Here is a 24818-nt window from a genome sequence, read left to right as displayed (position 1 = left end):
GTTAGGCCTGTCTGTTTCAGTAGCTTGAAAGAGCTATTTAATGACTAACCTCTTAAATGATGTGGTCAAGGTTAATTATATATTATTATGCTTGGGATTCTGTGTAATATTTTTAAAACTGGTTGCTCTATGCAAATTATGTTTTTTAATGTTTAGCTGAGCCACAGAAATAGCAATGGAGGCCTGCAGGGCAGGTAAATGAGCTCTTCAACACCTATCTCTTGGATTTTTGAGTTGCTGTGTGAAAAACAGGATTTTGTGAGAGATTTCAGGTGCTGCTGTTTTGAAACGGAGAGCACTTCAGGAGTGAAGCCTTGTAAGACTAAGCAGTGATAGCATTTGGCTAGCCACTGAATACTTGCTGTCAGTACAAATCTGGAGGGTAAATAAATCCTCTGAAGTAAAAAAAGCTAGAAGCGTCTAACTTCAGGCATGCTGAAAGGGTTGTTTTCAGAAGAGGCATGTGAGTCCTAATCATCACTGTCAGTGCAAGAGTTAAGCGTTGAACAGACTCTGCAGTTCTGTCCTTAAACCACAGGGGGAAGGTAGTGACTTGGGTAGTGGAGAAATGAAAAACTGATATTCTCAGTATTGACTAGGAAGCACCTAATCTGTAATTCTGAACTTCCATTACTAATTCTTCTGTATCTGTAAGTGCTTGTCCTTGTATTAGTACCTGGGGAAATATTTAAAAGGAAACCAGAAACTGTTTGAAAGTAAAACTTCAAAGATTTCATTATGGTCCTCTTTACTTTTACAATAACGTACTCATTCTAATTATAATAGTAATAATTATAATGCTGTAATATACTTTTTCCAATAATTTAGGTTATCTACTGTGTTCTTCAATAAAGCAGGCACAGGTGCCCTGTGACTGGTGTAGGACTCCCTGGTTTTTAGATTGTCAACTCTGATAAAAACTATTCTTACCCATAGGGATTGCAAAGAGAGGAAAGCCTCAGGCAGGCAGAGTGGTAAGTTTGATATTGTAGGGCCTGAAACAATAGATCTGGTGTTGGAACTGATCTATTAATTTCAAGGTGCAGTCACTGTTTTTAGCAATAGCACTACTGAATTTTGTTAGAAGGAATAGGTATCATAATAATGATTTTACACAGTGGATCTCATCTTACCCACTGATAATGGAGAGCATGCTAAAAATCAAAAGGGTTTTAGGTGGAAGCAGTGCGTAAACTTTGCACGTTTGTTATAACTATTCCTTTGCTCTGTGGTGTGAATTGAAAACCCCCTTCCAGAAGCTGAAATGTTCATTTGAAAGATTTAAACATGCTTTCTTTAACGTGTTAAACAGTATAGCTTTCCATTAACAGACCGGATGAAAGGGCAGATATGTAAGACTGTATCATATGCAACTTTTTTCCTCCATAAAGATGAGAAGCTGTTGGATGGAATGTTGCTTTCTTGGGAGATTAATTCTCTGTGTTATAAAAGAATTAAGCAAACTGGAAGACTTCCTTGGTTTGCTATTAGAATTAGTGTATAATTGTTGTGGCTTAACCCAGTAGGCAGCTAAATACCACATGGAGTCTCATGCGCACACATCCTTCCCCCCCATCCCCTATAGAATGGGGGAGAGAATTGGAAAAAGAATTAAATTTATGGTTTGAGAAACAGACAATTTAATAGGACAGAAAAGGAAGGGAAAAATAATAAGGAATGATGATGGTAAAAGAACTAGAGTGTACGAAACACAGTGCACAATACTGACTGATGCCCAGCCAGTTCTGGAGCAGTGGCCCCTGGCCAACTTTCCCCCTAGTTTATGTACTGGGCATGAGGTCATATGGTATGGAATATCCCTTTGGGCAGTTTGGGCCAGCTGTCCTGGCTGCATCTCCTCCCAGCTTCTTGTGCCCCCCAGCCCTGTCACTGGTGGGGCTGAAAAGTCCTAGACTCGGTAAGCACTGCTCAGCAGTAGCTAAAACATCTCTGTATTATCAGCATTATTCTCATCCTAAATCCGAAACACAACACTGTACCAGCTACTAGGAAGAAAATTAACACACTCTCAGCTAAAACCAGGACAGTCATTTAATTCAGAATATAACAGATGTGATGAGTAACTCCTGAAGCTGTTCAGATTTTTTTATTTGGCTACTGTCACTAAATAGTAAGTTTAGTAGTGGTTTATATTCCTGCAAAATCTGCTTCTTTTGTACTTGTGAAATGTATAAATGCTGTATCTGTATAGTATATGAGGAAGCTCAGATGGGGTAAAAGTACAAATGGGAGAATCTCTCGGAGATTTGATTTATTTATTGAATGATAAAAACTAAGCGTAGTTCATAGAACTCAGGTTGTGACATCATCAGAATGGTCATTACACACACTTAATTTTAGCTTGCTTTCCTCCAAATATGAGCAGAAGAAGGTGCTGTGAGGTACAGATGTGTCAAAACAGTCAGACTGAAAAGCGATAGGTCTGCAGAGTTAGTCCTGCTGCAAGGTAACAGTGTCCTCTGTCATACTGACGTATTGCATAGTTGGGTTTTCTGGGTATAGTATTAGCAGATGACTGATTAAATTGGAAAGAGTTCAGAGAAATAGGCTCAAGGGTCTGATGTCTTCGGAAAGATGAAGTACACCTTTATGAAGTAATAACTAAAATGAGTTTCTGTCATTCTGCTAATACTGGAGAAATGTAAATATTGGGAAGGGAAATGGAACTGTTTTAGAGTGGATCATAAGCTGAAGTAATGGAACCATGCTGTGAAGGAAAACAGCCTGACTCAGAAAATGTGTCCTAACCCTGAGACTGTAAGAAACAAATAATGGTTTCAAGGGCATTGTGAAGGCCACTTAGAAAAGCTTTATGAATTTAAAATATTAAATCCATTTTGAATAGCTGGTGGGTTTTTTAAACAGTTTTGTATTTTTACTGATGATGTAATGAAATAGGTGTTGGTGCCTATGTCTCGTATACCTGTGAGACCAAGTGAAAGTTTGATCTGACCAAGTTTTAATTGATCACACTTCCATAAACTGGATTCAGTTCCTTCCAATTGCTATATAGCTCAGTTGCAGAAAGAACTGGGATTCACTCACCCCTTTCAGCTACCAACAGGTATGAGTCGTGTACTCAAAGGATTAACTTTTTCTAGAAAATGTGTGGTGTCAAGTCTAGATTAAGATCCCCAGCAAGTCTTAAATCATGCAGGCTACTGATAATGCACAGTAGAAACAAATTCTTGCAGGAAACTTCATTGGGTTGCTTCTCACTTCTTTGTATGCCTTCTTCAGTAATTCCAAATTATATAGAAGACAGAGGCTTTCTGTTTTCAGAAAGCTTTTATTTATAATTGAAAGTAGTGCTTCATATATGTGCTAAGACACAGAAGTTTATTAAAAAACAAAAGTGGCCTGTAAAGTGGATGCAGATGTAGAATAGCATCCAGTAACCGGATTTAATGAGGACTTCTTGAGTAACACTTTGTGTACTTTGCTTTGTTATTTTCAAGCACATCTGATAAATTTCATGTAAAATCATAAAATTCTGATGTCTGGTTATGAGAACTTTTTAGAAGAGGAACTATAGAAACTATAAAACTAATGAAATAACTTTATAGAAAAGCCATGACCCTTGCATAGAAAAATATTTTGAGTTCTGAGTTACACAAGGCAAGAAAAAGTCTTGTGAAGCAATGAAGTGCGATTTTGGACACTGAAAGCATAAATTCCTTTAGCCACTTCAAAATATTTTAAGCTATAATATTTTTCCTGTATATCTGCCATATTAAATTCTTGGGGGTTTTGGTTAAAGAAAGAATTTTAAATAATGCTAGTAAAAGAATGCTCTCTTGTATTATTTTGTCATGTAATGCTATTATATTTTGGCGATTAGTTCCAAAATAATTACCCTCCTTTCAAAGAAAGTGCAAGTTTAATTTCATTAGTGTATGCTGGAAAGATTATACAAACTTCTGTAGACCCTGCATACAGGTCAATGTGGTGTTGTATGTTTAAAACAAATCAACACTTCTCGGCAAACAACCGTCTTGATACATAAATACCAAATCTGTTTTCAATAAATTGACAAATGTTTTTGCTTTGACTAGATAATGAGTAAACTCTGGGCCATAGTCACTGATTTGTATTCTTAACAGTTCATAGTGATGAGTTAATAAATGGTTAGTCTCAAAAGCAAAAAGAGAATTCAAATTCTGCAAATGACTTCACAGTTGGAGTTCTAGGATTTGGTATGGAAGTGGATTGCCCGAACTTCCTACAGTTTCTCCACCAGGTGGCTGGGAGAATCCTCCTCTTAACCTAGTTTGGTACCAGATTTATCTATCTTGGTAACACTGCAACTGTATTCAGCTGTTCAACTTAAATGCACAGTAGTCTTTAATGAAAAGAAACCAATTGTTGACCGCGATGTAGCTGTGTTAAATTGTCAGTCTTTCTTTGCCGAAGGTGAGGTTCAGTTTTGCATGAGGTTCAAGTTATAACTGTTCCTGTGCATTGTGCAACGTATATACAAGCCAGACAGATGGTCAGTTTAGCCATGGGACTTACTGTACTCAGCAGCCTAACCAAAACAATCCCAGTTCTTATATGTGATGTTAAGGTAATCTGGATCAATTAAAAATGTGGGGTTTGCTATATCTTATTGTAAGATTTTTTAAAAGATTTTTTGTTGTTTGCCAGAAACTTGCCAAGTATCTCATGCATTTGCTTGCTATGATTGTTGGAGGGTTACATTTCCGTTACCATTTTCAAGAAATAATTTTGTAAACTGTGTTTGCTGTTAAATGTCTAGATAGCTTTTTTAAAGTATCAGTTGATTATTATCTTTTGCTTAAGAGATAGTAGGTCAAATCCGTGGATGTCTCCTGTTTGTTTGATAGCTAAAGTAACTATTTTGTTTGTTATTCTGGTAGGATGTAGCATCTTTCACACTGGATGTGAGTGGCACCTCTGAGGCCTCATCGACAGTATTTTTCAGTTCATCAGTCCCTCTGATCACAAGTAAAGGGAACTTTTAAGGACAACTTACCTATAGTCTACATGTTTTATTTTTTGTATTCTTGTGAATGTAAGGTGGTATTGTTTTTTGTTTGAAAGCTAAAGCCTCTATTTTTAAAAATTGTTTTTAGATCCCTTTGTTTCTTAATTTTTTCATGCAATCGGTGTTTTTAATGACAAGGCAATCTACATTTTCTAATCACCATTCATAGTGAGCATTTTAACTTGGGGACCAAGAAAGCGTAAGGCATTAACAGGTGTGATTGATCTAAAGAGGCATACAGCACCAGTGCAGCAGACTTCTTGAAATTGAGTTGTTACCTCCATTTGTATTGGGGGGCGTTGTTTTTGTAAGTGTGACTTATCACCTTGCAATGGCATGGAGCCATTTTAACAGAAGGATATGAATATAAGCAACCAGGAGACCATGCATGAGAAAACAGCGTGTACGGCCGACAGGTTTTCCACCTAGCAGTCCTGAAATGGGAGTCAGTTGACCCCCTTTGAAGTCAGTGGGGAACAGAATATTCAAGCAGTATTCTAGCTGTGTTGCAGTAAATGCTGGGTAAGCATTCCTGTTGTGAGAGTTCTATTTCCTCATTGGTTCTCTGCTGATGCTATATGTAGTACACTTCCTTTGTCATTATTGCCATCTTAATTGTGCTTGATTTTTTAAAATTTTTTTAATAGAGGTTGATCTGACTTTGTAGTTAATTTTAGTGGGTGTTCAAAAAGAAAAGAAGGATGGGGATATGTGGTTCCCCAACTGCTAATCAGTTTTAAATTAAATAAAAAATGCTGTCTTCTGACCATTTTCATCACTGCAAGAGGTGGAAGTGCTTAATACCTTAATATTGTTAAGGATACACTTTTCCTGACTTCTGGAAAGGAATGGCACTTGTACATAGCAGCTTATTCATAATAAAAAGAAGGGCCAGTTAACATCCCATACAATGTGTGTCTGTTACGTGCTTCAGAAAGCAGTTCTATTGTTTCAATTTAACTGTTTGGGACATATTAAATAACAGATATGTGAAACAATGTACTATCAAAGTTCTTTAAAATTTACTTTCCCCAAACTTGTTCTATCTTTATATGTAATTATTTCCATATGTTACCTTTTCATCTAATTCAGTCTTATCTGAAATACAAATATCAATTTCCTACTTGTAATTCATGAGTTGGTTTTGAAAGAATGCTCATTTGTCTGCTCAGCAAAACATTAAAAGAACAAAACAAAAACTGGGCATTCTCATACTGTCCAGCTGGCAGGCCATGTAATTGGCCTGTAAACAAGTTGCATTAATCTCTGAGAAGTGATTTGCAGCAATAGCAAATTATCTCTGTGCTTAGTATAGTAAAAGATTTTATTATAGTTTGATCACATAAAAGTAGACTTTGGAATTGCATTTGTAAATCCAAATGCAGAAGAAGAAAATTTTGTGGCCATCTTACTGCCATTCATTGATGTAAACCACACTTCTCAGGCAGCTGCTTAGTTCTTTTACATACTTAAAAAAACCCAAGCATTTCTAAACTTTCAGATGGAAAAATAATATTTTGGGCTTCAGGGCAGGTTGGGCCTGTCTCTCCAGTTGTCTCTTCAGTACTGGGAAAATACGTTCTCACTTGAAAAAACAATTCTGACTTCTTCTATTTCTCCATCCTTTACCAAGTTACATTTTCAAAGGTAAGGTTCACATCCTTTCTGCTGAGTTCTGAGGAGGCCACTACTGGGCGGGGGGGGGGTGGGTGTCTGTAATCTGTAGATGAGTTAATTTGGAATGAACACTGAATAACAGACAAGTGGCTGATCCATTTATATCCATAATTACATTTTTTGTGTATTTATTTTTTTCCCTAAAAGTGGGTGTTTTTCTTTAAAGATGGAAAAAACCCAACCCTAGGGAATGTCTTTCAAAAAAACAATCTTAAATATATTTACAAGGTTCATTGTGCATTACTGTTAGTGATGTAGTTGCACAGCTTGACAACAGAGGGAAGAATTGCACAACGGCAACAGTCAGTTGTCTCACACTGCTTTTTACGTAGAGACAGCTGGTTAATTTTGTTTCAGTTTGAGTATTTTTATTTCCCTTGTAATATTAACTTGAAAAACAGTCTCTTTTTTTTTTTTTCCCGATTTCCCAAACTTGGAAGTAGATAAAGTTCAGTACATTCATTGTAATTAGAATATGTATTTGTGTTCCTTAATAAAAAATTGTTACACCTGTTAGCAGCTTAAAATATCTTTTGAGTTTTCCTCTGGACTTGTTCACATACAAAATGAATATTGAAAAATACTTCTTTTTATTTTGTTACGCAAAGGCTTGTCTTCAATATCCATCAGAAAGATTATTTCAATTAGGGATATGATATCTCCTTCAGCTTCCCAGCAGCTGACTCAAAGTCCTTGATGAGTTAAGTGATGTGTACTATAAAAATAAATGGAAAACCTAGCCTTTTCCATTAAACGCAGTAATAAAATACTTCTGCTGTTGTGATGGAATTCCTTTTTCTGGGATCAATCATGACTCTAAAAACTTGCAAGTTTCATGGAATCCCTTACTTAATGCTAAAGTGTTCTGGAAACATCTACCAAAACATTTTGTTTCATGTTCAGAAGTACCTTTTTCCCATATGAAGTGTAGGGGTGAAATGCATACTGAAAGCATTTGTTCACACATCATAGACCATTGACAATAAGTTCTTTGTTTCTTACCTCAAGATACATACTTGCTGCCATTTTAAGAACCTTTTTATTGGTCAGGATGGTTCCTTTCATCTAGTTTAGCTCTGGTTAGGATTTTTGAAGCTGACTGCTTCAAAATAATATTAAAAACCCAACTCCTTCTTATAATTTCCTGTTATTCTTAAGTGAATCTTTAGGGTGTCCTCTTTCATGGGTGCATTACTAGATACACAGAATATATGTTTTAGTCCAGTTCTATAGGTTATTCTAAGCAGGTTCCCCAGGGTCATGGCCAGATGGCTTTTGAATATCTCTACAACCTCTCTGGTCAACCTGTCCCAGTGCTCAGTCACCCTTGTAGTGAGGCGGTGCTCTGTGATGGTCAGAAGGGACCTCCTGTGTGTGTTTGTGCTCATTGCCTCTGGTCTTGTCACTGGGCAGCACAGAAAATAGCCTGACTCGGTCTTACGGATCCCTTCCCTCCAGGTGTTTGTGTACATAGATGGGATGTCTCTGAACCTTCTCTTTTCTAGGCTGAACAGCCCCAGCTCTCTCAGCCTTTCCTCATATGAGAGATGCTCCAGTGCTTTGGTCATCTCTGTGGCCCTTCTTTGGATTCTCTCTAATAGCGCCATGCCTCTCTTGTACTGGGGAGAGCTGGTGGATATGGCACTGCAGGTGTGGCCTCTCCAGTGCTGAGGGGAAGGATCAACATCCTTGACCTTCTGGCATTGTTCCTTCCTGACACAGCCCAGGACACAGCTGCCTTTGCCACAAGAGCACATTGCGGGCTTGTGTTCAACTTGGTGCCCACCACCACCACCAGGTCCTTTTCTTCCAAGCTGCTTTCCAGCTATTGGGCCCCTGGCATGTACTGGTGTGTGAGGTCATACCTCCCTGTGTGCAGGACTTCACGCTTCCCTTTGAGCTTCAGGAGCTCCCTCCCTGCTCAGTTCTCCAGGGGTTGAGTTCTCTTTGGCAGCACGACCGTGTCAGTCCCAATTTTGTATCATCGGTGAAGCTGCTGAGGGTGTGCTCTGCCCCATCCAGATCACTGGTGAGGATGCTGAACAGATTGGAATCAGTGTTGTCCCCTGGGGTACGCTGATGCTCATGGTATTCCAATTAGACTTTGTGCCACTGGCTGAATATGGATTACAAAAATGAATACTATTATTGGTAATACCAAGAACATATTATTCTGTCATATAATCATACTGTGCAATAATAATAATAACAGAATTTGTGATATATAAAGGTGTGTCTTACAAGCATTGCTGTTTTCTCCTTTTTTAACCTTCGTCCCTTTTAGAGTTGGGGAATGGGTTTGCCTTGGACCCTGCGCTGAATCAGCGGCAGCTGTAGTGGTAAACTACTGGTTCCTACTTCTTCATGCTACACTATATTCAGGTTTTGTTGGACTGCTGCCTCACAAGTATATGATATAAACCCCTGACTTTGATTTAATATTTACCAGTAATTAGGGAAGTGACTTGTTCCTTTATTTACAGACTTCATCAGCACAAGCTGCTCGTTAACTTATCATTCACTTAATATTCCTCGTGTCAGTGATAAGCTAATGTTCAGCGCACAGATGTATTAGGTTGCCTCCATATGGTGCTTTGTCTAATGAATCAATTAGCTATTTTGGAAAAAATCCTGGAGTTTCTTTTTTCTCGTGGTGAAAAGTCATCCTGCAAATGGTGGAATGGTTTTTCATTGATGTTTGTGTTTGAGTATATTTTTAGGCAAAACCTTTGCAATAGTTTTGCTAGGTTCTCGTGTATATTTTCTAGGCACTTAGGAAAAGCAGTGTTTTTTGTTTGCTTTAAAGTTTGTATTAGCAGATTTTGAAGAGCTATTAGGGTTAAATAAACATAGCCAGTGATACACCTCTATTCTAGTCACTGTATCTTTGCCACTTCTGTGGCATGCAGTCTTTCAGCTCCTTTAAGAATTTGGTTTTTTTCCAAATTGTTAACAATTGATTTAGTAGTGCAATGTCTGTTTCAAATGCTGGAAAGTAAACATTTGCACATGCAAATAGAGTAACATATGAATGTTTGTGGATTTGGCACTGTAGATGTGTGGAGTCACAGAAACTTCAGTACTTTCGTGTGCCTTGCTTTTGAAGGACAAAAATAGAGTATCTAAAATCAGACCCAGTATTACAAGCAGTGTTCACACATTGTATGTCAGTAGGCTGTGATTTTGGCTTGCTCGATATTAAGTTAAAATAATTTTCAACAAACTGTTCGCTATTTGCATTGTCTTTTGACAGGGAAAATGTTTGGATTTTTTTTTATTTTAAAAAACCCTAAACTTCATCTATAAGCTGTGGATATTTAAAACTTAGCTGTTTAAAACTTGAAAGATGAGAATTTAAGATGTTTTTGGATTAACTTCTGAGGATTATAAATTTACAGTTTTAATACCTTGTCAGAATGTAGCAATGCTTATCAATCAAGTCTTATCGATGTTTTTAAATGAAATATTCTTTGCTGCATTGTCTGGGGCATTTTAGTTAACACAAAAGTATTTTTCTACATACAGTATTGGTCATTACGGATTTTTCACTTGTATTAGACTGAGAAAAGGACAGCTTTAACACTAACATAATATTGAACTCTGTTTAAAAGCAAAGAAACAAAAAAAACCCACCCACCCCCCTCCTCTGTTCAACTTCCTGACTGAGTCTGGTGGAGAAGTTGCAATTTTTTAAGAAGAAAAATAAAGCAATATGATAGACCCTGTTAAGGTGACAGGGAAGAAGCGAGGATCAATGTTATAGTGACCAAATGCAATTGCTTGCTACAAAACTGAGTTGTTTTGGCTGGCAGAACCAGTGTACCTAGGTATGAAATACAGCATATATGGAGCCATGCACAAGGTATCATAAACACGTATGTTTTACTGTTGTCTTCTCAGATGGAGTTATTTATGATTCCTATGCTCTTTAGTTTTCCTTTCCCCATGAAACTGCTGTACTTAATATTTTTCCTGTTCAAAGTACATGAAATAATTTTGTACAAGCTGCCAACTGTGTTAAGTTGCATTATAACTGGTATAAATAATTTGTTTTTTAAAAGGCATACCAGTTAAAACTTTGTATTGGAAAAATCTTACTCATCATGTTACTGAAGACAGCTTTAAAACAATGCTGTTGAAATGAGAATTATTCTAGTTGTTCACATTTTTTTCCCAAGTAAGAGGATATTATAACACCCATTAAAACACTGTAAAATACTTTTCCTGGAAATGTTTGAGAGGATGTCAGACTCTTCTCACTGCCTAAAATATGCTTGTTAACTTTTAAATATTACAGGAAACTTTTGAGAACTCCTAAATTAGAATTTCTTCATCAGTGTGATTAAAACAAATTATTCAGCAATGAAAAACTTGCCAAATCTTTTTTTAAAGCTTTTTAGCCTCTTGGTAGCAGGAGTATGTTGTTGCTTTTAACATCACTACTGAATTTTCTGCTTGCCTCGCCACCCTCTTCTGTTTTGCCCTGTGTGCTCCCCACTGCACCCAGTACCCACTTGCATTGCCTGCTGGGGAGAGCTGGTGGTCCTGGTTTGTGGCAGGGGTTGGCTGTGTCCCCTTCACAGCTTTGTACAGCTCTGAGTAGGGCTGGTGTTGCCCAACAGGGTTTTCAAGACTTTGTAGCAAATTCTCTTAATCAGCCAGTCACACTACAATTGCACACATGCATGTGAAAAGTGACAACAAAAGAAATTTGGAGTAGGTGCTAGATGCTGTCCTCTTGAAAAGTCTGGCTTGAACAGATTAAATGATTTGTTGTTATGTTTAGAATATATCGGAAATAATTGGAGACCTACGCTTGAACTGTTTGCTTAACAGAAGGAAATATTTTTGGGTAACGTTTAATCACAAGATACAAATGAGGTCAAATAATGTAACTCTCAAGACTTGTAACATCTTTAATATTGCATATCTAATAGCACCAGACACCCTTTACGTGTTTACATATGAAGGTGAGATCAGCATCGTAATTTTACCAGAGGAAGCTGTTTCTTTAACGGTTATCTGTTGCTCTCACCTGAGCTTGAACAGCAAGCAGCCAAGAAACTGTAACAAGATTATGATCATGTGAGGAAAAAGAGACAGGGATAGAGAAAAGGGAGAGGCAGTGGTGAAAGCACATCCTGCAGAAGCTGTCATTTACGGCTGCCTTTAAAAAAAAAAAAAATCGCAGGGATTTTAGCTGTGCGTTGATATTTAGAAAAGCAAGATTGTTTTGAGTCACAACTTGCTTCCCATAGTGTGTCTGTATTGCTGGGCTAGCATGCTGCTGCTTTACACCTTTTTCATTTCTTTCTTAGAATCAATCTACCGACGTGGAGCCAGAAGATGGAGGAAGCTGTACCGAGTGAATGGGCATTTGTTCCAAGCCAAACGTTTTAACAGAGTGAGTACTGTTGCATAAAATGTTGGGTTTTGGTAATGTTCTGTGGTAATTGTTTTCTCAGTCTGTGCTTTTTCTATATTTGAGTGTTGAAAAGAAAGGAAAAGCAAGATGCTTATTCATGTGACTTCTCAGTCTATGCAGTGTTATTCAGGTCATAACAATCAGGAAAAACTTGGAAGTCTTTGAATCTAGGATGGAGTTAATAATATAGGATTGGTGAAAATAAATTATTTTTAAAGTCTCTAAAAATTTATTTTTGTGACTATTTAAACTGATATATATTTTGAGCACTTCTTACCTCCTTTCTGCTCTTTACTTGATTTCGATTGCTTGTTGAATCTTTTACCTTTAGTACTTTTTGTCACTTTTAAAGATTAGAGCTCTTGATGTTAGCTTTAACTGTTTTCAGTCTGAGGTATTACATAGTCTAATTAAGAACAACCCCCCCTGTTTTATTGAGCTAAAATACAACTGTGTTGACAATATGACTTAATCCAAATAAGCAAGTGAATGTCGCTTTAAGGCTGAGACACCTCCTTCACTTATCCCATTATGCCTAAGTATTGCAGCATATATACAAATGTAGTATATGCTTTTGGGAATTCCATACAAAACTGAGTACAGTGAGGTGAGTTTAGCTTTTTGATTCAACAGTAACTTTTTTTTTTTTTTTAATTATGAAATTAGCTCTTTTTTTCCCTAATGCTCCCTACCCCAAAACTGCATTGAAGGAAGGAAAAGCCCCTTAAAACTCAGTATCATATCACATACTTAGGTGAAAAATATGTCATGTGTCTGAATTATAACATGCATTTGTATAATGTGATGTGTGAAGTAATGTTTTTTAATTTATAGTATGAAGCTTCAATGTGCATATTTGCTACATGGTTAAAACATGTTTCTTTGAAACACTGTGAGTGCATACCTGCCATGTTAATAATCCATGTCATAGTGACGTTTTAACTGAAATTAGGCAAATAGTGAATATACGCATAAAGATTTTGAAACCTCATTAGCATGCTCATTTGTCAACAATCCTTAACAAGACTACTTTGTTATAACTATCTGTATACAAATGAAATACTATAAAGCTGGAACACAAAGCACATCCAACTGAAGTTAGTAATAAAGTTGATATGAACTGTAAAATGTGACATTAAAAAGTATAAATTAATAATAAATTATGGTCATATATGTATTACTGAATTAGATACCAAATTAAAATTTTGACTGGATTTTAATCCTTATGAATTCATTCCTCTTTCAAAATAACCTTTTAAAACTTTTTCAGATAATTCTGGTGAGCAAACACATGCAAAATCTAAACTTGTTGAACATACTGTAAAGGTTAACTCTTTCTTATGGCTGTGTTTGTAAGCGTTTTGGAGAGGCATGAGAGGGGTGCCTGTATTACTGAAAGAATTTGGGACCTGACACTACATCTTTCTTTTTTCTTTTTTTTCCTTCCCTCCCTTGCTTCCGTGCATCTGACTGAAATAAATGAGATTATTTTCTTGCATGTCATTTCCAGGGCCTAAGACATTTATTTAATTTTAATATTAGTGCTGCCAAACCTGTACAAGAATACTGAAGGAAGTCTGATGGACCAGGAATTTTGAAAGAAGTGGCTATAGATAGATGTCCAAGGCTTCCTCTCTTATTAGGCAGTATGGGTTTTGGCTGGCTTTTTTTTCCTGAGCAGTGCAGTCTGGGTTTCTCCTAATCAAGGAGGACTGGCTGTACAGATGAATGGGATGTAGTTAAGTTTTGTTTTCTACAACTGTCAAAATATGAGAAGGGCAATACAGAAAATAGTTCTTAAAAATTATCCATTCTTTAATCATTATTCTATTATTTTTTAATGTTTTCTAATACTACTAGTAAGTATTTATAGTAGCTTAACACTTTTGGGCGGGACACCGTGTGTGATTCATTAGTCTGAGGATCTGAATAACCGCACTCTAACTTGCCGTTTGCTAGGAGGAACAGAGTTCCACTGTTTTGTGGCTTTGGGACAGTTGCAGAGTTCTGTCTAAGCCTGAAGTGGAGGATGAGTGCAGGACTTCATCTGCAGCTTGCAAAATGATAGGCCGTGTCTTAGGTTGTTACGGTAATTACTGTAGAAAATTTGCAGGTAGGGAATAGTGACTAAGTCTTCTGTTGGTAACCTGTGTGCTGTGTGGAGGGATGGCTGAGACTAGGTGACTTCTTGGCATGGAAGAATCTTAGATTGCTATTTGGCATTTTGGGTGAAGTGGATAAAATGACCACAGCGCACATCCACTGGAAAAATTATTTAAAGATCTGCCCTGTTAAAGTCAGCAGTAGAATGTCTGGCTTCTTAATTTGTCCTCATTTTTATTTAATTTATTCAGATGCCATTTTGTTGCATGTATAAAAAAGGCCATATTTTTTTTTATATTAAATAGTGCAACATAGGGAGGTTTTACATCAGACTTGTTAGATGAGTTTTACTGACGTTTTACCACTGTTAAAGTATATAGGTGCAGATATTGAACATTCTTCATACTTTTAACTTGTCTTTTTTAACACTTTGTGCCAGTGTTCTCCAGTTTGGGTGTTTTTCATGCATAATTATGTAGTGCAAGTCCTGTCAGTTTTGTTTAGGTAACCTCTGTCAGAATCTGAAACTCAAAATATATTTATTCTCTAAGAATAATTTGCTAATGTTAGGCTGTAATGTGTTCCATATGCTGGAGATACTTGTTTTCTTAACATCCATTAAAAAAGGACTGCATTTAGCTGAATTCTTAAGTATAAAGTGTAACCTTCAGCTAGCAGGGAAACCCTGGATATTCTAAAAAGAATTATTATTGAACATCTGTTAGGAGGTGACCAGGATAGGTTCTTGTTGGGTGGATTCTTGTTAGATAACTACTCATCTACAGAAAATAATTGATAACTGAATTGATAATATGCATTCTGCCTTTCAGAGAGCATATTGTGGCCAGTGCGGTGAAAGGATATGGGGTCTCGGAAGGCAAGGCTACAAGTGTATCAACTGCAAATTGTTGGTCCATAAACGTTGTCATATACTTGTTCCACTGACCTGCAAAAGGCATATGGTAAGTTTGTGTTCTGTATAAAGCTAAGATGTTTCATTGTGTCCCGTGTTGTTGTTTGTAGATGTGCATCCTGAGTATTTAAATGCTGTGTATGGCTGTAGATCTATGACACACGGTGGTATTTGGTTTTCAGTTCCTGAAATGACTATGGAGGGCAAGCCTTTGGATTGTGAGCAGTCTGGGAAAAGTGAGAAAAGGAAACTTGTGATACGATTTAAGTGTGAGCAAGCTTGAGTTTGACTTCTACAGTAGACATATTGCATTTTATATATGGATAAAAGAGTTGTCACTGACAGTCTTGGCATTGGTTCCTTCTAGCCTATGGGAATGTTTTAAGAACTAAAGTGCTTGCATGGGTTTTGCGCTACTGCTTGTAAAAAGGCTTGTTGCTTTCATGGTCTTGCCTTCGTGGTTTCTCCGGTACTTCCTCATCCTCTCCATTTCCCTCATTCCAGTGGCAATGCTAGTGTCTTTCCTTGGCTATAAACGTGCGTCTGTATCCCTGAATATTAGCCCTTCCCCATACTCATTGCAGACTATAACCAGTGTCTCACAGGTGGTTGCCTCACGTTTTTTCTAACTCAAAATTTTAACCAGTATTTTTCTTTATTGGTATTGCATGTGACGTGCCTTGACATGACTAGATCCTTTGCCAATTTTTTTATGCGTGTTGCTATACCTACTGGAATAGTCCTACATGTCTCATAATGAGTTGGGAATGAGAGCAGCGTCCAAACATACTGTAAAACTATTTGGTATTGTGATCTTTACAGATTTATGGAATTATGGAATATGCCAGTGCTCTAAATTGAGTGTGTAACATCATGCTGGAGTGTTACCTTAGTTGCAGTTCCATATGAAATGGACTCAGGAGTCTTAAATAGAATTAAAGTTTGAACTTTACAATAAAATATACTAATCTTACTTCTAGAAAACAGCTAAATATCTGTTGCAGTTGCTGAGAATGGTTGACATGGCATTTAGGCTTTTGGTAGGCGGGTTTTATAATGCATTACAAAAGGTTAATATCAGGAAATATTTTCTGCCAAATCCAATTTCCATTCTGGAAGATGCAAATATAAGCTTCTCATTATATTGTAGTTATGTGGCACGACATACTTAAAAAGGAACTGCATAAACCAACGGTTTTTTCCTATGTAACTTCTGTGTTTTGCAAGGATTCGGTCATGCCTTCCCAGGAACCTCAGTTAGATGATAAAAATGATGAAGTTGACCTCCCTTCAGAAGAAACTGATGGAAGTGAGTACTTTGTTGTTTAATTGGAATTCATACGTTTCCCCGTTTGGAGGCCCAGTTTCAACTCTTCCTGTTTGGTTTTTTTTGAAGTTTACTTTGGGTTATCTCTAGTTTAGTCCCATGGACTAAATGCTCGTTAGGGACTCTGTTACAGTAGATGTACTTCTGAAGCATATCTTCTGGTTTGATTTCAACCTAAATTCGTATGCTCCAAAACCATTCCAGAATGTGAAATAAAGCACAGAGCAACTGGCAACAATGGATTTAGTTTTTAGAACAAACAAACCCCCTCCACTTCAGATCCAAGCTGTGATGCTAATATAAGTGCACCCTCAGACTTTTAAGTATTTAATTTTGTGTAATTTGGAGTGTTCTTTCTAGATTAATATTTTTTGATGGTTTAACCTGTCTTGTTTTAAGGGCCCATTTATCATACCCGTTCTCCAAAATTATTCTGGCCTTTGTCAGATACTGTTAGGAGCTCAGAGGTTTATCGTTGGATTTCTTACTGTCTCAGAGTTGGTTGTTTCTACAGCGCCCTTAGGATCTGCTGTCAGAATTACAAGAATAAAGTGGAAAAAATTTGGTCAGCTGTCCCTTGGTATCTGAAGTGAACTTCTGGCCCTAAGCTACTAAACCAACCTTCCATTTATCAACTTTTTAAATTATTTCTGATTAAGGTCTTTAATAATGACCAACTTGTTTGATTCCTTTTCCAGTTCCCTACATTCCTTCAAACCGGAAACATGACAACATTAAAGATGACTCTGAGGTATGTTTTAGAAATGTTTTTGTAATTCATGTTTGCACACCCTCAATCATACAGCTCTTTATAAAATAGGTAATTACTTGTCCTATTTCTTCGGCTACCTTTGAAAAAAGAAGTCTGGGTTTTCTTTGTGAAAACTGATTATTTTTTTTTAAGCATTTTTGATAGATTTTTGATATTTCTTCTATTTACAGCTCTTTCTATCCCAGTTATGATGCGGGAGAGACTTTGTTCTTTTTTTTTTTTCCCCCTCCGTTCATGTTGGGGCAACAGTGATTTAGTAGAGGGTTTGACTTTATTGGTCTTTGCAACAATGGTGGCTTTGACATTGTCTTGTCTGTTCTCTCTAATGGATGTACAGCCTTTATCACCCCCAGGCTACTTCTACCAGCTATCATTGTGAAAGTTGCTTCAGTCTGATAATACATTAACTATAGAGCTCTCTGAAATATTTCGTATAAATAATACCTAATAATTTATAGACAGCTCTTGTGGAAATACAAGTGGAATAACATACACTTAAACTCTGTTTTTCAGCTCTTTTGTAGTCGGTCTGATACAATCTCTCCATACCAAGAACGTTACTCCCTTAAAGCAGTTTGAAAAATCTCAATCCATTTTAATTCTAAAGAGCTTTAAGACATTATTTTTAAAAAGGCTTCTGGCATATTTCAAATAAATAGGATGCACCCGGCAGAACGCTAGCAGTTAGTTTGATACCCTGCTTTTAACAAGCCTTCACCTTTTTTTACCTCTGCCTTCACGACAATACTTGTCACTACCATTATTTTACACTTGAGTAGTTCCTGCTCTTGGGTAAGCGACTGCCTTACTTTCAGACATATGTCTAGATTTTATCTCAGATTCAGAGTTGGAAGGGTATAAATTTGAAACACCACAGATAATTTTAATTGCTATCTAGAATTGCTGAGATATAGTTAGTGCTCAGGTAGATGCTGTTTGTGTTTAATTATTGCTAGGTGCTGTTTGCTCACCTGTTCTGAATTGTGCTGCTCTGATTTTCCCACCTTGCTTTTGAGCTTTACTGAAATAATTTAAGGTATCCTACAGAGAGGATGTGGCATTCTGGGAGCTTTGTTGACTAGAATCTTTAAGCTCTGAGCAATCTCTTCTAATAGCAGTCAATCCTAGATCAAGATTCTTTATATAAATACTTTCCATAGTTCAGCAGAATGCTGATCTGCCTACAAGTACAGTATTATGAGGTCAGGTAAAAATAGGCCGTGGAAGTATGTTAAAGCATTGTATATATTGGTGAGGCATGAAATGTCAGAGTACATGCTGCATTTGTCTAGTTCAACAGCCTGATTTTCAGTCTCACATGTTCACATCTAATTTCAGCGGAGTCAAGATAAAATTTATATTTTTAACTAATTAATTTCAAAATAACATTCTTAATATTGGCGTATTTCCTGCAGATTGTTGCATTTGAGAAATTGGTATCTGCTGCTGTATGTTCCCAGGCACCTATTAGAAATTTTCATTTTCATTAAAACTGTAGTGAACTTATTACAGACAGCTCTTGCCTAAACTGAAACAGACAGGTACATTAATTAGCAAATTACTGCTTCCTTATCAGCTCTTTTTTTTTTTTAGAGAGCCTTTATTAATTTGTACTACAATATCTGTCAGAATATGAAATACACTCTTCTACAATGCCTGCAGTTCAAGAATTTAAATAAAGCCTAATTTCTGAAGGCATTGCGTTCCATTTTCAAGTAGGGAATATGTAAATGATTCATTGAACAAACTACTACCTTGAAAAACACAGCAACTTTCAGTAAGAGCAAAACCAATACCAACCGATCATTTCTAAACAGATGTGTTACAATCAGCCATTCAGATCTGTGTGCCACTGACAATGGCCAGCAAACTCAGCAAATTCTGTCCAGTGGCTGAAGACCTCTTTGCTTTAATACTTACTTGTTATGAAAATGTCTTCTATTTCTAGCATCTGTTTCTTTTTATACAGGATATCAAACCAGTCATTGACGGAATGGATGGAATTAAGATTTCTCAGGGGCTTGGACTACAGGACTTTGATTTAATCAGAGTTATCGGACGTGGAAGTTATGCCAAAGTTCTTTTAGTTCGGTTAAAAAAGAATGATCAAATTTATGCTATGAAAGTAGTGAAAAAAGAATTGGTCCATGATGATGAGGTAAAAGTCTGTATTAATTGCATTGTTACATATTGTAAAAAGTTAGTATGCTTTAACAAAAAACATTCCATTAAGAAAGCAGCTAAGGTTTTAGACAGCAGTTCCATGTAGAAGTTTTATGACTTTTGAACTCGTTTGTCATCAACTGTCTGCATGAAGCACCAGACTAAATCTGAGAGAAATGTCCCTTATTTTAATAACAATTAACAATTTTCAATAGTCCTAGTAGAATGCACGTGAAAAGTATTCCAACCTGAATGTGCTAATCTGTAAATGGTGAGATAAATAGGGTCGAATTTGGGCACCTAATTTTGAAAGAAAGCAAAGATGTTTTCCAAGGTGAATGAACGTACCTGCAAAGTATTATCTGTAATTCAAATAGGGGCTGAAATTGTGTTCTTATAGTCAGAATTATAGGACTTACGTGCAAGTGACACAGTACTCTGGAATATTTTTTTTTTCCATGGGTTAAAAAAAATTATGCTACTGCCCTTTGAGGTCACTATGTTTTAACTGCCTTGTAAAAAATACTTGTCTGCCACAGAAATCAGTGCTGCATTTCTTGATTATTTCCAAAATCCTGTTGAAATTTTTTTTAACGCAAGATCTCAAATGCACAAGTTTCAGGGGAAAAAAAAGCCACCAACCAACCCTTCATCTTTTTCCTGTAATTGTCATGCTTCTTGAAAGGTATGGATTTCATATCCATCCTATTTTTTTCATAAATGTGATGAACCAATCACAACAAGCAAGGAAGGTAGATCTGAACCACCTACAATGCTGTTAGACTGGAACCTGCTGTGTTCGGTAATAGAACAGGGGATGGGGTAACTGGAATGCACGTGGTCAGACCACAGCTCTGATGAAACTACTGAGACACCTGATGGAACGACAAGAAGCATTGTCAGGCTGCCAGCTTTATTGGAGTGCTGCAGCGTGACATGCTCGTGCAGGAGTGGTAGCGTGTATGATGGGGTACAGAAAGTATGACACCAGTAAAGAGTTGATGAATAAAGAAGTACTGTGTCATCCTTGCGGGTGGAATCCCAGGCTCTTAATAAAATAAAAAAAGAGATGGACAATCAGTCTCACCTCATAGGGAATTTCTTATATAGCTATTGTTACAATAGAAAGTGAATTTTTCAAACAGAACACAATTTTTAAGCTGACGATGTTGTATTTTATACTGTTAGGAAGGCTGGATTTCTTGGAAGTAGGATGTTGGAAAAAAACCCAAACCACATTGTTTTAAGTACTACTTCTGTTGGTACTTTCAATCAGTTTCTTTTGCTGCCATTTTTGTCATTATTCCAGAGGCTAGGGTTAGGACAGTAAAGTTGTCAAGCTCTTCTGAAATACTTTGCCTTGCTCACGTGCTTGGTGGGGTTTTTTTCTGACCAAAGATTAGATTGTTGTGTGGTTTATTTACTATTTTCTTTAACACATGCTTTTCCAAGAAGGTAGAAACTAAGGAGAAGTATTAATGGGTTACGCAGTTTTTCCTGAGAATCGGAGGTAGATGAGAAGTCTGTCTTGAATAGTGGCTCTCATAGATAACTGCATAGAAGATAGAGCTATTTGTTTTTTCTTTTCTATGAGGTAGGCTGTATAATGAAATTCTGGGAATTGATAGGAAATTCACTGAATTCTGTGAAAGCATGAGACGTTGCAAGTAATGGAAATTTCACCTAATAAGTCTTTCATGGAGAAAGACAATTAATTACATAGAAAGTATGTTTAAACGGGCTGGTGCTTTCCAGGTAATGGAATTGTTGCTGGGGAGTGGTAAGCATTCTTTTCTAAAGGAAACTGAAGCAAATCAAATACCTGGGCTTCTGCTATGAACATTTTTCTAATCTTGTTAGCAGTAGTGCACTAGTGTAGTACTGATGTACTAGTACACAAGCGCAATAATCAATGAGTTTTCCAGACTGTTAAAGAGAAGCTCATTCAGTAAAAACAAAAAGAAGTGGACATGTTTATTGTTTTACTCAAAACTGGATGTTTGGCTCATGTTTGGACCCAGGTTTAACCTTCCAACGTGTTAGGTCTTCAGGAGGGTGTGAGTATAAAACCTAACAGATTTATTTGATCTGATGGTGATGTTTCTTGATTTCATCTGAGACTTTAGTTTGCCTAATTATCCTTGAAGGGAAGGCCTGGTTTCTCAATTTCTGTGTTTTTTGTCTCCAGATAGGTTGGAAAGCTGGAATATCTGTTGGAAATGGAGAATTTTTAGAACAGTTACATTTCCAGTAATGTAACATGGCAGTGTACTGAGTGTTTGCAGGGTGGAACATGATCGGTGTATTGCATGAGGAGTAAATATCTACTGCTAAAATCAGTTGTACTTAAGGTTTACATTTGGTACGGTTATATGAAAAATGAATTGCTTTGTTATTTCGGATCTGAACTTTGAAGTACTATGCTAACATCCTTCAAATTTTGATAGATGTTTATTATATGGTATTGCACTGGGTATTCAGGACTTCTCCCTCTTGAAGTATTAAAGGTAGTCTGATAATTTTAAGAATGGGTTTGGTTGTACAAACTAATCGGGTTTTGGTAGTTTCATTGAATTAATTTTGAGTTTCAGATGAGAAAACAAAGTTCAGTTTGTTTGAACCTTTTAAAAACTGGAGAGTCACATTGCTTGTGTAACTAGCATGAGTTGCTTCAGCAGCCTTGGGATCATTTAGCTCAGACAATTTATTTCTATGAAGCAGTATGAGCAGTGTAGCAAATATTGCAGATGTATGATATTTTTAAATGGCTTAAATTTTGTGCAGACCTTTCTACATGGTTAAGAAATTCCTGAATATGTAATTTAATTAAAATGTTTTCTAACTTCCTCCAGATTTTAGGGGGGGTTGTCTTTCTGAAGAACATATGTAACAATGACGGTATATGTAAGGGAGCATAGATGTTCACAATTTCTTTTCTGGGAATACCCACAGTGGTTATCCAGCAGGAGTTCTGATTGTTCAATTACTCTATTTCAGGATATTGATTGGGTACAGACAGAGAAACATGTGTTTGAACAGGCATCCAGTAACCCATTCCTAGTTGGTTTACATTCATGCTTTCAAACAACAAGTCGGTAAGAAAGATCTGAAATTATTTTGTTTTGAAAATCTTGATCATTGTACTAACTGCTTCTCATAAAGCAAACGTAACCACTGCCATCACGTAGTAATTTTTGGAAGGAAGCATTAGTATCATTAGCCAGTGTCGTGTAGAGAAAAAGGCAGGCTTTTCCAGGTCATGATCCAAAGGGAGAAGGGAAATGAGGAGGAGGAGCTGTGCGCTGTCTTCCTGAGCACCACCGGCTGTGTGACTTCAGGAATAGGAGGATAGTAGCGGGGTAAAACAGAGCTTATAATATTTGATTCTATTGAGGAGAGCCGAATCACTTCTCAGAAGTCTGAACTGTAGTTCTCTGTTCTTCAAAACAGCATAAGAGTTGGGCTGCTCAGTAATCATAGTTTTCAATAATAACTTTAAACCTACATGTGTATGAAGTATGTTTTACCTGTGAGGCTTATGAGCCCTTAGCACATACTGATCAATGATGTGATTTTAATTGAAACAGTGCTTAATAAGATACTTAGATACATTGAAATTTATTTTATTTTGCCCTGGTGTGCAAAATCCAAAGGGGACAATTTGCTTCTTATTTTGCAATTGGAATATGAGGAAAATCATGAAGAACTTTCATGCCCGTGTTCATGTATGTCACTGGGCTGTTTGGATATGTGGGGGTTTTGTGGTTTGGGTATTCTTGTTTTTACAGGCACCTGATTACTGTTAACCTTTTATAATGCCTGGTGCCATATGTATCATAATCAGGAGATGAAAGTCATTCTATCCAGCTTACTTGAGTGGCATTCTGTGTAGAGTGCAAACAATTTAGGAAGTTTTCATGGATTATCTAGTCATTTACACTAACACAAAATACAAAAATTCAAGTGGTCAGGCAGGGTGAAGTATTGAGAGGGAGGCTTCTTATAAATAACGCAAACAAGAAAAAGACCAAAATCAGCACTATGAAGTTTCTTTGCATGCCAGTTTGGTAGTTACTCTGACATACTCAAGGAGCAGAAATAGAAAAAAATATATGCTGAATGTAGTCAAAGCTTTCTGTATTCCTGTTGTATCTTTAGGAGTCTGTTTTTCCAGCCTAGCTTCTCCTTGTGGTGAAACTAGGTTTTTGCTTATAACTTCAGCCATTTGCCGTGGATATAGTCATGATGACATGAATACACAATTTGTTTGTAGCTGTGATGTTATAAAATCACGATTCTGACCTCATTACAGGAACAGAGAAGCACGAAACTGATTTCAAGTGAATAAACTCATCAACATGAGATTGTGTTAACTGGCCCAAAGAAAAAAGCTGTATTACAAGAACATTTTGTGTATAAGTGTATTAATAGGGGAGGAAATGTTGGAAAAGAACATGTTTTTTCTCTTAAGTATAATTTTAAATAAATTTTTAAGATAAAAGAAATGTGTCCTTAAAGGTGGTAATTGATGCTAAATGTAGCTGTTTACATTGTTTCAGATACTAGTGATGTTTGTTTATTACTGTAATAAAATACGTGCCTTGGGCTTGCCCTGAATTTCCAGATAAGTCTCTTCCAAGGTGGCAACAATCTGAAACCTCCGTCCAGCGAAACCATTGGTGTTTGAGTAAATCATTCTAAAACCAGCAAGGACTGCCAGTCTTCGCACACTTAGGTGCTTGATTGTAACTTAACACAGGGAGCTTTAAACTGCAGGTTCTGAATGGGGATAAACATTGGAAGCTCCTAAATAGGATAGGAAAGTTGGAAGCAAAAATACCAGGAATGCTGTAATAAAATACAATTTTTTTTATAAATGCTTAAAAAAGCATTAGCTATTTATTGTTTATCTAATTTTAAATTAGTGCTTATATTCTTCTGGTGAGGCCAATGAAAGACTTGCAAGCTGGGTTGTATCCAATAATTTTTCCTGGTTTACCTTTTCAGTTTTTAACACTGAATGCCAGTGTTTCAAGTGAAGAATCTTTTTCAAAGAAAATAAAAATCTTCTTTAATTGTTACCAGTTAGAATGATCTGAGAGACTGGAGCATGTGTTTTCCAAATGTAATGTTTTCCAGTGTGTGGATATATGGAAAGGAGTTTTCAACTCATGGAAAATGAAGTGTATAAGGAAATAGTGCCTCCTGGGATAGCCGCAGCCTTCGTAAGAAACTCTCACTCAGCACGTTTCTATCCTGTAGGTGTCTCTGACCTTGGCAGCATTGCCTGGATCATCTTTTCCCAAGGATGAAACCTTTCCTGCGAACTGTAATAGAAGTCTTTTTATATGGCTGATTCCACCTGTATTTCTTTCCCCTACTGACTTTTCTCTTGTTTGTTTTGAGAAG

The 24818-nt window shown here is 36.7% G+C and overlaps 1 protein-coding gene across 3 annotated transcripts in view; it reads left to right on the top strand.

Annotated features, from left to right (window-relative positions):
• Positions 1–24818, top strand: part of PRKCZ (protein kinase C zeta) — a 67399-nt gene that overhangs the window by 20238 nt on the left and 22343 nt on the right. For all 3 annotated transcript variants that reach the window (XM_027803372.2, XM_055704516.1, XM_027803373.2), the window contains 6 exons: positions 12025–12110; positions 15065–15196; positions 16375–16456; positions 17173–17225; positions 19216–19404; positions 22407–22504. In XM_027803372.2, coding sequence (XP_027659173.1) covers positions 12025–12110; positions 15065–15196; positions 16375–16456; positions 17173–17225; positions 19216–19404; positions 22407–22504 — 640 coding nt within the window. The remainder of the gene's footprint in view (positions 1–12024; positions 12111–15064; positions 15197–16374; positions 16457–17172; positions 17226–19215; positions 19405–22406; positions 22505–24818) is intronic.

Source organism: Falco cherrug, chromosome 3 (genome assembly GCF_023634085.1).
Source record: "Falco cherrug isolate bFalChe1 chromosome 3, bFalChe1.pri, whole genome shotgun sequence".
In the NCBI taxonomy this organism is placed as follows: domain Eukaryota; kingdom Metazoa; phylum Chordata; class Aves; order Falconiformes; family Falconidae; genus Falco; species Falco cherrug.
Note: the sequence above shows the minus strand (reverse complement) of the source record. Positions and strands in the feature narration are given on the sequence as shown.